The sequence below is a fragment of the Carcharhinus amblyrhynchos genome, chromosome 3, assembly GCF_965287045.1.
Source record: "Carcharhinus amblyrhynchos chromosome 3, sCarAmb.v2.hapA, whole genome shotgun sequence".
In the NCBI taxonomy this organism is placed as follows: domain Eukaryota; kingdom Metazoa; phylum Chordata; class Chondrichthyes; order Carcharhiniformes; family Carcharhinidae; genus Carcharhinus; species Carcharhinus amblyrhynchos.
Window position 1 is genome coordinate 115,123,853 of NC_137326.1, and position 14,326 is coordinate 115,138,178.

The following is a 14,326-nucleotide window of genomic DNA, read 5'->3' on the forward strand; positions in this document are numbered from 1 at the left end:
AGCAAAGGAAAAATGAAAGATGGTGCTACTAACAGACTGTGGCCACAAGCTTACAGCCCAGTGAGCAGTTTAACATCGCCTAATACTCCAGACAAAAATCTTTTGACCAGATCATTGAAAAGTCAAAGATCAGTTTAACCCCCCGACCTTCAAACATCATGTTGAGATATAAATTTCTTTCTGCAGTCTGGAGTCAGGGGAGATCCTCTCAAGTTTCACGGCCAGTTTGACAGAGTTAGCAGAGCACTGCAAATTCAGCCCAGCTTTAGAGAAAATGCTAAGTGACTATTTGCTTTGTGGAATCAACAGCCTCACAATATAGAAAAGGCTGCTGGCTGAGACTAAAGTCTCTTTAGAAATAGTTGTGGAAATGACCCAGGAGGTTAAATGCACTGAGCAGAGTGTAAGTGAATTACAAGGCATGCCCAATGAGGTGAACCATTTGTGGTGGGAAATGACTGCTATGAGGAACATCCCGAGAAGGGGAGTATAGCACTGGAGGTGGAAGCCTGTTTTCAATGTGGGGAAGAGCACTCCCAAGAAACATGCCAGTGCAGAAATTAATATATTTCCGATATAAAAGTGTCATTTACAAGCATGTAGCAAAATGAAAATCTCAGGACAGAGCATGTTTAAAAAAAAGCAATGGTTAGTTTAATTCTGTTAAAGAAACTGGACGATAAACCCAACAATTGTATACTCTAAACCAGGTCCAAGTTAATAAATTGCCTCCAAAAGAAATAGCCTTGATGGTCGACAACAGGTCTCTTAAAATGGGAGACGACACAGACGGCACAGCCATAGGGGAGCAGGCATTCCGATACATTCAAAAAGGATTGCAATCCATGAGACTGAGTGATTCAGCGGCCAATTTGTCTACGTATACAGGAGAGACATTGAAGACGGCAAAGTCAGCTACAGATACAGTATCATACAAAAACCAAACAGCACGACTACCTGTTCTAGTAATTGAGGGTTGTTGACCTTATCTCATGGTTTGGGATTGATTGTAGCAGATAAAATTAGACTGGTTGGAGATATTGAATATTTGGGATGGAGATTTTCAAGAACTACTGTGCAGATAATCTGAGGTTTTCCAAAAGGAACTGGAACGAATAAAAGAAGCCAAAGCCAAAATTTATTTGAACTCCGAGGCAAAGCGTTGGTTTTTTTCAGGCCTGTGCTGTGTATTATGCAGTTCATTACAAAGAAGCGGAGTTTGGAAGTTTGGAAGACTTAGGTGTCACAAAACCTGTAAAGTTTTTTGAATGGGCTGCATCCATAGTCCCTGTTCTAAAACCACACTAAGAATCTGCAGGGATAATAAATTAACTGTGAACAGAGGAGCTCAGATAGATAGATACCCCAATTCGTGAATTGCGGATCTCTACACCAAATTAGCAAGGGGCCCTAAGTACACCAACGAGACCATGTATTTATATTTATATAGTATGAGACCATATTTACTACCATACTACTGGCAGCTGGAGTTACATGAAGATTCCCAGCAGTTAGTTACCATCAGCGCCCATAAAGGGTTATATCAGTATATACTGTTCATCTTTTAAAGTCTCATTGGCGTGTGCCATTTTCCAGTGTACGTTGGAAAGTTTATTACAGGTATTCTTAAAGTGGTGGTGTACCAATCAACCTAACCCACACATCTTTGGACTATGGAAAGAAACCGGAGTTCCTGGGAGGAAACCCATGCAGACGCAGGGAGAAAGCATAAACTCCACACAGACAGTGACCCATAGCTAGAATTGAACCCGGGTCCCTGGTGCTGCGAAGGCAGCAGTGTTAACCATTGTGCTACCCAAATGAACAGATTGCCCTGGCCTCAGAGGCCACAAGGGGGTCACTGCATAGATGTGGCTGAGAGTGAGGCCACTTGAAATCAGGCAGGATATCAGATTAGAAACTGGAGTTTCTTTCACTTGTTAATGTGAAATTTTGGAGTTCTAATAATGGGAGCATCCTCTGAGGAACATGGGGTAAACTTAGAGAAGCTTCTAAAAAGTTTAAAGAGGTGGGCATCTGTTTGAAATGAGAGAAATGTACTTTCCAGGCAGATTACGTTATATACCTGGGTTTCAGGCTTGATGTTTAAGGCTTACATCCTTTGGAGGATAAAGTATAAGCAATTCAGGAAGTACCATGGCCTAAAAGTGTATTCGAGATAAAATTGTTCCTTGGAATGGTGAACTATCACAACAGGTACTTTCACAATGTGTCTACAATTTTAGTCCCACTTCACCAGCTTTTGAAGAAGCATTAATGATGGGAATGTAGAGAAGCACAAAAAGAGGCACTTGCTAAAGTAAAGCATGCCTTACACTTTGATCCGATCAAACCATTGGTAGTTAGCTGTGATGCATCATCATATGAATTGCAAGCATTGCTGTCCCACAAGTTGTCAGATAGAATAGAGAGGCCAATTGCATTTGCGTCAGAGCCTTGTCAGATGCTGAGGGAAAGTATTCTCAGATTGACAAACGAAGTCTGGCGGTAATTTATGTAGTGAAGAAGTTTCATCAATATATATAGTAGACATTTCACCACACTATCCGATCACAAGCTGTTGTTGGGTTTATTCCAAAAGGATAAACAAGTGCCATCAAAGGCCTGTCTCTGCCAGGGTGCAGAGATGGACTCTAGCGCTAGCTGTGCACAGTTACTCTTTTCAGCAGAGGCTAGGAATGCAAATATCAAATACCAACATGCTTAGCCATCTCCCTCTGCCTCAAAAACCACCTGTGCCACAAGAAATAGTGTTGCCTGATAGAGACATCGCTTGACTCAGCTACTCATATAAAAACTTGGACTGAGAAGCACCCAGTGTTGTTAAAAGCTAAGAGGATGGTGATTCAAAGATGGTGATACGATAAGTCAGAGCAAATTAGACATTACTGTCAGCATAGGATGGAGATAAATGTGTGAGGATGGTGTGTTATTGTGGGAGGCTCGTGTTATAGTGCCACCTAAGGGGCGATCACTTTTATTACAGAAATTGCATGATGTATATCCTGGACAAAGTACGATGGCAGCAATAGCTAAAGTTATGTTTTGCAGCTGGGCATCGATAAAGAAATCCTTTTATTCAGTGTTCACTTTTCTTTTCTTCAGTTTTCACTAAGGTGAGGGGCCATGTTTTTGAGGATGAGTGCGTGATACAGGCCGATAGGATGGAGGAGGTAGATGTCCTGAGGGAAGATGTATTAGCAATTTTGAAAAACCTGAGGGTGGATAAGTCCCCTGGGCCAGATGGGATACATCCTAGGATACTTTGGGAGGCAAGGGATGAGATTGTGGAGCCTTTAGCTTTGATCTTTGGGTCCTCACTGTCCACAGGGATTGTTCCAGAGGACTGGAGAGTGGTGAATGTTGTTCCTCTCTTCAAGAAAGGAAATAGCAATGACCCTGATAATTATAGGCCAGTTAGTCTTATTTCGATGGTTGGTAAGTTAATGAAAAGGGTCCTGAGAGATAGGATTTATGACCATTTGGAAAGATGCAGTTTAATCCGGGATAGTCAGCACGGTTTCATGAGGGGTATGTCCTGCCTCACAAATTTGATTGGATTTTTTGAGGAGGTAGCTAAGTGCGTGGATGAAGGTCGAGCAGTTGATGTCATATACAGTTTTTTGAAAAGGTGACCAAAGAGGTGGATAAGGGTAAGGCTGTTGACGTGGTGTATATGGATTTTAGCAAAGCGTTTGATAAGGTTCCCCATGGTAAGCTACTGCAGAAAATGCAGATGCATGGGATTGAGGGTGATTTAGCAGTTTGGATCAGGCATTAGCTGGCTGATAGAAAACAGAGGGTGGTGGTTGATGGGAAATATTCAACCTGGAGTTCAGTTACAAGTGGTGTACCTCAAGGATCTGTTTTGGGGTCACTGCTGTTTGTCATTTTTATAAATGACCTAGATGAGGGTGTAGAAGGATGGGTTAGTAAATTTGCTGACGACACCAAAGTTGGAGGAATTGTAGACAGTGAGGATGGATGTTACAGTTTGCAGAGGGACATAGATAAGCTGCAGAGCTGGGCCGAGAGGTGGCAAATGGAGTTTAATGCGGAAAAGTGTGAGGTGATTCACTTTGGTAAGAGTAACAGGAGTACAGAATATAGGGCTAATGGAAGGACTCTTAGTAGTGCTGACAAGCAGAGAGATCTTGGTGTACATGTGCATAGCTCCCTGAAAGTTGGCACCCAGGTCGATGAGGTTGTTAAGAAGGCGTACGGTGTGTTAGCTTTTATTGGTAGAGGGATTGAATTTCGGAGCCATGAGGTCATGTTGAAACTGTACAAAACTCTGGTGCGGCTGCACTTGGAGTATTGCGTACAGTTCTGGTCGCCGCATTATAAGAAAGATGTGGAGGCATTGGAAAGGGTGCAGAGGAGGTTTATCAGGATGTTGCCTGGTATGGTGGGAAGGTCTTATGAGGAAAGGCTGAGGGACTTGAGGTTATTTTCATTAGAGAGAAGAAGGTTATGAGGTGACCTAATTGAGGTATACAAGATGATCAGAGGGTTAGATAGGGTGGACAGTGAGAGCCTTTTTCCTCAGATGGTGATGGCTAACACGAGGGGACATAGCTTTAAATTAAGGGGTGGTAGTTATAGGACGGATGTCAGAGGTAGGTTCTTTACTCAGAGGGTAGTAAGGGCGTGGGATGCCCTGCCTGCAGCAGTTGTGGACTTGCCAACTTTAAGGGCGTTCAGATGGTCAGTGGATAAGCATATGGATAACATTGGAATAGTTTAGGTTAGAGGGTCATTAGATTCGTTCCACTGGTCGGTGCAACATCGAGGGCTGAAAGGCCTGTACTGTGCTGTAATGTTCTATGTTCTATGTTCTATATACATAGATTTTAGTAAGGCGTTTGATAAGGTTCCCCATGGCAGGCTCATGAAGGATGTGTGGGACAGAAGGAAATTTGGCCGATTGGATAAGTAACTGGCTGTCTCATAGAAGACAGAGGGTGGTGGTGGAAGGAAAATTTTCAGATTGGAGGCCAGTTACTAGCGGTGTACCACAGGGGTCAGTGCTGGATCCTCTGCTATTTGTAATTTTTATAATGACTTGGAAGAGGGGGCTGAATGGTGGGTTAGTAAATTTGCTAATGACACCAAGATTGGTGGAGTAGTGGATGAGGTGGAGGGCTCTTGTAGGCTGCAAAGAGACATTGATAGGATGCAGAGCTGGGCCGAAAAGTGGCAGATGCAGTTTAACCCTGATAAGTGTGAGGTGATTCATTTTAGTAAGACAAACTTGAATATGGATTACAGGGTCAATGGCAGGGTTCTGAGGAATGTGGAGGAACAGAGAGATCTTGGGGTTCATGTCCACAGATCTCTGAATGTTGCCACTCAATTGGATAGAGCTGTGAAGAGGGCTTATAGTCTGTTTGCATTTATTAAGTGGGGGTTTGAGTTTAAGAGCCGTGGGGTCATGCTGCAACTATACCGGATGTTGGTGAGACCACATTTGGAATATTGTGTTCTGTTCTGGTCACCTCACTATAAGAAGGATGTGGAAACATTGGAGAGAGTGCAGAGGAGATTTACCAGGATGCTGTCTGGTTTGGAGGGTAGGTCTTATGAGGAAAGGTTGAGGGAGCTGGGGCTTTTCTCTTTAGAGCGGAGGAGGATGAGAGGCGACTTAATAGAGGCTTATAAGATGACGAGGGGGATTGATAGCGTGGACGTGCAGAGACTATTTCCTCAGGTGGATGTAGCTGTTACTAGGGGACATAACATAAGAACATAAGAAATAGGAGCAGGAGTAGGCCATCTAGCCCTTCGAGCCTGCCCCGCCATTCAATAAGATCATGGCTGATCTGTCGCGGCTCAGTTCCACCTTCCCGCCCTCTCCCCATAACCCTTAATCCCCTCTCTTATCAAAAACCCATCAACCCGCGTCTTAAAAATATTTAGCGAGGCAGCCTCCACCACTTCAACGGGCAGAGAATTCCAGAGATTCACCATCCTTTGAGTGAAGATGTTCCTCCTCAACTCCATTCTAAACCGCCCCCCCTTTATCTTGAGGCTGTGCCCCCTAGCCCTACTGTCTTTTTTGAGCGGGAAGAGTCTCTCCACCTCTATCCTATCCATCCCATTCATCATCTTATACGTCTCAATGAGATCTCCCCTCATTCTTCTAAACTCTAACGAGTACAAGCCCAGTTTATTCAGCCTCTCCTCATAGCTCAACCCCCTCAACTCCGGTATCAGCCTAGTAAACCTCCTCTGCACTCCCTCCAAGGCCAAAATATCTTTGCGCAGGTGCGGCACCCAAAACTGCACACAGTACTCCAGCTGCGGCCTCACCAATGCCCTATACAGCTGCAGCAAGACCTCCCTACTTTTATATTCAATCCCCCTCGCTATGAAGGCCAACATCCCATTCGCCTTCCTGACCACCTGCTGCAACTGCAAGCTGGGTTTTTGCGACTCATGCACAAGGACCCCGAGGTCCCTCTGCACTGCCGCCTGCTGCAGTTTTTCGCCCCGTAAGTAATAGTCCTTCCTACCATTATTCCTACCAAAGTGGACCACCTCACACTTGCCAACATTAAATTCCATTTGCCATTTCCTGGCCCATTCGCCCAGCCTATCTAGATCCTTCTGCAGACTCTCCACACCCTCCGCACAATTTGCTGTTCCCCCAATCTTGGTGTCATCAGCAAATTTCGACACCCTACACTCGGTTCCCTCCTCCAGATCATCTATATAACTATAAGATTCATGGTGGGGGATATAGAAGGGATGTCCGAGGTAGATTCTTCACTCAGAGAGTGGTTGAAGTGTAGAATAGACTGCCTGCTGTGATAGTGGAGTCGGACACTTTAGGAACTTTTAAGTGTGTATTGGACAGGCACATGGAGCACACCAGAATTACAGGGAGTGGGATAGCTTGATCTTAGGATTGGACATAGCTTGGCACAACATTGAGGGCCGAAGGACCTGTGTTGTGCTGTAATGTTCTATGTTCTATGTTCTAAGACTGCATATAGACTTGCAGGTCCGTTCATGGGAAATATGTCAATGTTCATGGAATATAATTCAACTCATTCCAGAGTTATGATTGCATGAAGAATTGATTATAGTTTGTTGCTTCACAATGAGAGCTGAAATAACGAAACGCATCATATAAAAAAGACATCCTGAATAGAACATTACTTTTGTCAGAATTGCCATCATGCTATTTAAGTACAGGAAGTAAGAATAAACTTATGTTATACCTTGAGACTAAAGTTTGATTTTTTTTTGACACAGCTACATCAACTAATCCTGCTGTGACACCTTCTGAACAATCAACTGTTACAACAATACCAGCAAGTACACTAGAACTAACAACTACAGAGAGGTCCACTCAGATATTAACAAGTGAGTCCACAACAGTGAATTCAGCAACATGAATTAGTTCAAAAACAATAGGACCAGTACCATTCTGATGGTACTGAAAATGATTCAATTCTGTGAGAGTTTATGATTGATTTAAATACTGATTACATTTTGTCACTTTTTAATCACAGCTGGAATAAGAACAATTAACAATACAAGAATACAAGGGCATCCTGATTGGAAATAACAATATTACGTATGTTAGGATTTAAACTGTGTACTTTATGTTGGATAAGTAAGATTAAGTTCATGTTATATTTGAAGACTAAAGATTGATTTTGTTTTCACAGCTACATCAAATTATTCTACAACTATTTCTATTGAGACATTTTTTACATCTAAATAATCAACAACTACAATAATCTTACATCTTTTACAACATCTGGCGGGGGAATGTAGCACGGTGGTTAGCACTGCTCTCTTACAGTGCCAGGGACCTGGGTTCAATTCCAAAATCAGGTCAATGTCTTTGTGGAGTTTGCACATTCTCCCCCACGTGGGTTTCTTCCAGGTGTTCTGGTTTCCTCCCACAGTCCAAAAATGTGTGGGTTAGGTTGATTGGCTATGCTAAATTGATCCTAGTGTTCGGGGATTAGCAGGGTAAACATCTAGGAATAGGGCCTGTGTGGGATTGTGGTCCATGCAGACTTGTTGGGCTGAGTGGTCACCTTCTACACTGTAGGGATTCTTTGATTCTATTCATACGTCCAACAGTCTTTTAAGATACTTTTAGATAAGTACATGGGAGTTAGTAAGATATAGGGTTATAGGTAAGCCTAGTAGGTAGGAACATGTTTAGCGCAACTTGTGGGCTGAAGGGCCTGTTGGTGCTGTAGATTTTTTATGTTCTATGTTCCTCATCCAGGCTGATGCTCATTCTAAATAGCTGGACATCCAATTGATGAAGTCTACAACAGCCACAGTCACCATTGGCAAATTGTGGCAGATTTTTCCTATCTATGACATTCCACAAGTCTTAACAGCATTTACAGTAGAAGAATTTCAAAAATTTGTTACATCAAAAGGTATTCGCCATGTTCCTAGGACCCTTACCATCCAGCTTCCAGTGGGCTAGCAGAACCAGCTGTACAAAAGTTCAAGTCATCTATGAAAATCAATTTCATAGGCCACTGCTTTTATGCTTGGCCATGTTTCTTGTTGTCATACAATACCATGCTGAATGCAACCACAGGGATTACACCAGCTGCATAACTAATGGGACATTGCCTATGAATCCATTCAGATTTGGTATTTCCAAATTTAGCAGTGAGGGCGGAGGCTAGGCAAGCCTCTTGGAAAGAAAACCAAGAGAAAGTGACAGAACTTTCCAAGTTGATGATTTAGTCATGGAGAAGAATTTTACAGCTGGATTGCTACGGCTGGTAAAATTGTGGAAACGACAGGACTGTTCTGCTATGTTGTCCAAGGAAATTGAGTTAAAAATAAGTCAAGCATTTGAGAAAGAGAGTTGGGCCTGATACATGGACCAACAGGTGTGTCCTGTGGTGGACTCATGTTTGCCAGTTCCTGGTTCAGAGATTCCTATTGTTAATGTGGAGCCAAGGAGACCAGCAATTTCCAAAGCTGAGGAGACATTAGCTACTGAGGAGGATGTTGACACAGAATTAATGAGTTTGACTTTTGCATCTGCCCACCCAGATTCTTTATTCACTGAGGAACCCAGTACTGAGCTCAAACGTTCCTCCAGAGTTCGGAAGTCTCCAGATTGATTGATGTTATGATAAGTTTTTTCCAAGGGGTATCCCTGATGTGTTGTTGTGTCTTAAATACCTATAATTTATGGTGGTCCTTTTTTTCCATTCATGGGTGAACTCAGGAATTAGGGGATAAAGAGTGTGGGCCATGTACTTGGGTTGGACCGTATGGAGAGACAGCATGGGAAGCCAAGCCAATTGGGAGCAAGGATGCACGTCCCGGCTCAGGGAGGAACCTGTGTTCGAGCCAGCGAGCATATTGCTGTTCTGTCAGATATTTCATTGTGTGTATATAAAAAAAATCAATGATTGCTTGAAGTCACAATGAGTCATCTTTAAAATTACCGCAAGTTTCATCTTGTTTACACAGTTACATCAACTGTTCCTACCAGCGTTCTAGTTGTTATCAGCTGGATTTCTGGTGATAATAGAATCCAGCCACTCCCTTTACTGGTGTGAATCACACTTGACCTCATTTTTTGCACTAAATGGCATTAGATTACATCACTGAAAGAAATGGGTACAATTCTCTCCTCTTTTCACATTTATTTGGCACTTGGAGTTTTTTTGGTAAGATTGTCCCCTGCGACTCTATGACTTTATCTCAGTGCAAGTTAGAATCTATAGAGGATCATGTTGCTAAAGAGCTAACACCTTCAAAAGGTGAGAGTCAATTGCAGCCCTATTCCAGTTCCAGATGAGAGTCTTCCCTCCAGAGCAAGAAATCAGCATGGATACTGCAACAAAATCTTTAGCACTTCTCAAGCTGTAGAATCCTAAACAGCAATCTTGTCCTAAATTGATTGCCGGCAGGAAATTTTTCTTATGGCAGAATTTGAGGCTTCCTCGTCTCCATATTCTCTGCAATTCTTCCCGATTGCCAGGTGTGGAACCATATCAAATAGAGAGAAGTGTGACTTTCTAACCACTGCCTACAGAAAGTAGTCCTCCTGGAAGATCAATGGGAAATCATTCTACATCTTTTCCTAACAGTCGTACACAAAATTGCTCTTAATTTTCCTTCATCCTCAATGTTCACTGACATCTCAGATTTTGAATGTCCTTTCAATCTGTGATAGGGCAGTGAATGGTGCAGCTCTGGTTATTTTCCATAATGTTGAAGATTTTTGCTCTCTGAAACTTCTCCCAGGAGCCCTTTGAGAAAACCACAAGTTCCACAAGTTCCTGAGACCTTCTGTTCTGCTCCAGAGTATCCACAGATTGATTTCCTGCAATCTTTTCTTGATCAGCGTTTCACTGGAAAATCTTCACTGTCCTTGCAGTTGAGTCATCCTGCAACCCATAAGAGGTGTTCTGAGACGGATCCTCCAAATTGGATTCTAGGCATGGGAAATGGTGCTTAGGCAGACCGTAGACATCCTCTGGTATTTACTTAACACTTATTTATTAGTGCAACATCTAAACAGGTTACAAAGTAGGCATGTTGCTCCAAGGCATAATTTTAACCTCTCTTGCAAATGTCAGACATATGGCTTACTGATGTCAGTGGTACATCATCATCACCTGCACCATACATCAGCATATTCCATCTGTTAACTCTTTATACTAAACTTCTCCCCAAAGTATATTATCCTACTTTTTAACAACAATATGAAACCATGGGCAGGATTTTCCATGGGCTGGAGAATTCCAGCTGTCATTTTTTATAATTAACATAATGTAGGCTGATTGATTGGGTACTAAAATTGTCCCTAAATTGGACCTCCCTGATCCTCGCACGTTAGGCGTAGACTAAAATCATGAATAGGTCACTGAGATAGTAGGACGGCGGCGCGGGCTCGTTGGGCCGAAGGGCCTGTTTCCCGTGCTGTGTTGTTCTTTGTTCTTTGTTCTTTGTTCTTTGTAATTTGAGTGGGACAGGTAAGATTAAACTGATGTTATATTTAAAGACAACAGTTTCATCTTGTTTACACAGCTACATCAGCCGCTCCTACAAGCTCTCCTGTTGCGACATCTTCGACACCTGTACAATCAACAACTACAACACCAATCTTTACATCTACTACAACATCAACAAGTATACCCGGTCTAACAACTACACAGAGTTCCACTCAGACATTAGCAAGTGAGTACATAACACGCTCAACAACAGACATCAGACTAACAGCAATAGGAAATAGTAAGGATCAGATTGTTCCTTTAACTGCAATTGCAGACTGATGGTTCTCAAAACAATTAAACTCATTCCAGAGTTATGATTGCAAGAAGAAATGATTATAGTTTGTTGCTTCATAATGAGAGCTGAAATAATGAAACGCATCATATAAACAAGACATCCTGAATGGAACATTACTTTTGTCAGAATTGCCATCATGCCATATAAGTACAAGAAGAAAGAATAAGTTTATGTTATACCTTGAGACTAAAGTTTGATTTTTTTTGACACAGCTACGTCAACTAATCCTGCTGCGACATCTTCTACTCCCGAACAATCAACTGTTACAACAATCTCAGCAAGTACAGCAGAACTAACAACTACAGAGAGGCCCACTCAGATATTAACAAGTGAGTCCACAACAATAAGTTCAGCAACATGAATCAGTTCAAAAACAATAGGACCAGTACCATTCTGATGGCACTGAAAATGATTCAATTCTGTGAGAGTTTATGATTGATTTAAATACTGATTACATTTTGTCACTTTGTAATCACAGCTTCAATAAAAATAATTAACTATACAAGAATACAAGTGCATCCTGATTGGAAATTACAATATTATATATGTGAGGATGAAAACATGCACTTTATGTTGGATAAGTAAGATTCAGTTCATGTTATATTTAAAGAGTAAAGATTGATTTTGTTTACACAGCTACATCACATTATCCTAGAACCATTTCTATTGAGACATTTTTTACATCTAAATAATCAGCAACTACAATAATCTTTACATCTTCTATAACATTTGGGGCGGCATATAGCACAGTGGTTAGCACTACTCCCTTACAGCGCCAGGGATCTGGGTTTGATTCCAACCTCGGGTCACTGTCTCTGTGGAGTTTGCACATTCTCCCCTGCATGGGTTACCTTCGGGTGTTCTGATTTCTCCCACAGTCCAAAAATGTGTGGGTTAGGTTGATTGGCCATGCTAAATTGACCCTAGTGTTAGGGGATTAGCAGGGTAAACATCTGGGAATAGGGCCTGTGTGGGATTGTGGTCAGTGCAGACTTGATGGGCTGAGTGGCCTCCTTCTGCACTGTGGGGATTCTATAATTCTGTTCATATGTCCAAGGAACTTTTAAGAGACTTTTGGATGAGTACATGGGACTTAGTAAGATAGAGGATTATAGGTAAGCCGAGTGGGTAGGAACATGTTCTGCACAACTTATGGGCCAAAGGGCTTGTTTCTGCAGTAGTTTTTCTATGTTCTATGTTCCTCATCCAGGCCGATGCTCATTCTAAATACCTGGATGTCCAATTGATGAAGTCTACAACAGCCACAGTCAACATTGGCAAATTGTGGCAGCATTTTGCTATCTATGACATTCCACAAGTCTTAAAGTCAGACAATGGCACAGCATTTACAGCAGAAGAATTTCAAAAATTTGTTACACCAAAGGGTATTTGCCATGTTCAGTAGGTCCCTTACCATCCAGCTTCCAATGGATTAGCAGAACCAGCTGTACAAAAGTTCAAGTCATCTATGAAAAGCAATTTAAACATAATAACATAAGAAATAGGAGCAGGAGTAGGCCATCTAGCCCTTCGAGCCTGCCCCGCCATTCAATAAGATCATGGCTGATCTGTTGTGGCTCAGTTCCACTTTCCCGCCCTCTCCCCATAACCCTTAATCCCCTCTCTTATCAAAAACCCATCAACCCGCTTCTTAAGAATATTTAGCGAGGCAGCCTCCACCACTTCAACGGGCAGAGAATTCCAGAGATTCACCACCCTTTGAGTGAAGAAGTTCCTCCTCAACTCCGTTCTAAACCGCCTCCCCTTTATCTTGAGGCTGTGCCCCCTAGTCCTACTGTCTTTTTTGAGCGGGAAGAGTCTCTCCACCTCTATCCTATCCATCCCATTCATCATCTTATACGTCTCAATGAGATCTCCCCTCATTCTTCTAAACTCTAGTGAGTACAAGCCTAGTTTATTCAGCCTCTCCTCATAGCTCAACCCCCTCAACTCCGGTATCAGCCTAGTAAACCTCCTCTGCACTCCCTCCAGGGCCAAAATATCCTTGCGCAGGTGCGGCGCCCAAAACTGCACACAGTACTCCAGCTGCGGCCTCACCAATGCCCTATACAGCTGCAGCAAGACCTCCCTACTTTTACATTCAATCCCCCTCGCTATGAAGGCCAGCATCCCATTCGCCTTCCTGACCACCTGCTGCACCTGCAGGCTGGGTTTTTGCGACTCATGCACAAGGACCCCGAGGTCCCTCTGCACCGTCGCCTGCTGCAGTTTTTCGCCACGTAAGTAATAGTCCTTCCTACCATTCTTCCTACCAAAGTGGACCACCTCACACTTGCCCACTGCTTTTATGTTTGGCCATGTTTCTTGTTGTCATACAATACCATGCCGAATGCAACCACAGGGATTACACCAGCTGCATAAGTAATGGGACTTTGGCTATGAATCCATTCAGATTTGGTATTTCCAAATTTAGCAGTGAGGGCGGGGGCTAGGCAAGCGTCCTGGAAAGAAAACCAAGAGAAAGTGACAGAATTTTCCAAGTTGATGATTTAGTCATGGAGAAGAATTTTACAGCTGGATTGCTACGGCTGGCAAAATTGTGGAAACTACAGGACTGTTCTGCTATGTTGTCCAAGGAAATCGGGTAAAAAAAAGTCGAACAGTTGAGAAGGAGAGTTGAGCCTGATACATGGACCAACAGGTGTGTCTTGTGGTGGACTCATGTTTGCCAGTTGCTGATTCAAAGATTCCTATTGTTCCTACAAGTGTTCTAGCTGTTATCAGCTGGATTTCTGGTGATAATAGAATCCATCCACTCCCTTTACTGGTGTGAATCACACTTTACCTCATTTTTTGCACTAAATGGCATAAAATTACATCACTGAAAGAAATGGGTACAATTCTCTCCTCTTTTCACATTTATTTGGCACTTGGAGTTTTTTTGGTAAGATTGTCCCCTGCGACTCTATGACTTTATCTCAGTGCAAGTTAGAATCTATAGAGGATCATGTTGCTAAAGAGCTAACACCTTCAAAAGGTGAGA

At 42.6% G+C, this 14,326-nt stretch overlaps 1 protein-coding gene across 1 annotated transcript in view; it reads left to right on the forward strand.

The window, feature by feature from the left end:
* Positions 1 to 14,326, forward strand: part of LOC145341247 (uncharacterized) — an 83,620-nt gene that overhangs the window by 31,467 nt on the left and 37,827 nt on the right. Inside the window, exons 4-6 of the mRNA XM_080186173.1 lie at positions 7,282 to 7,392; positions 11,062 to 11,211; positions 11,535 to 11,651. Of these exons, the coding sequence (XP_080042299.1) occupies positions 7,282 to 7,392; positions 11,062 to 11,211; positions 11,535 to 11,651 (378 nt within the window). The remainder of the gene's footprint in view (positions 1 to 7,281; positions 7,393 to 11,061; positions 11,212 to 11,534; positions 11,652 to 14,326) is intronic.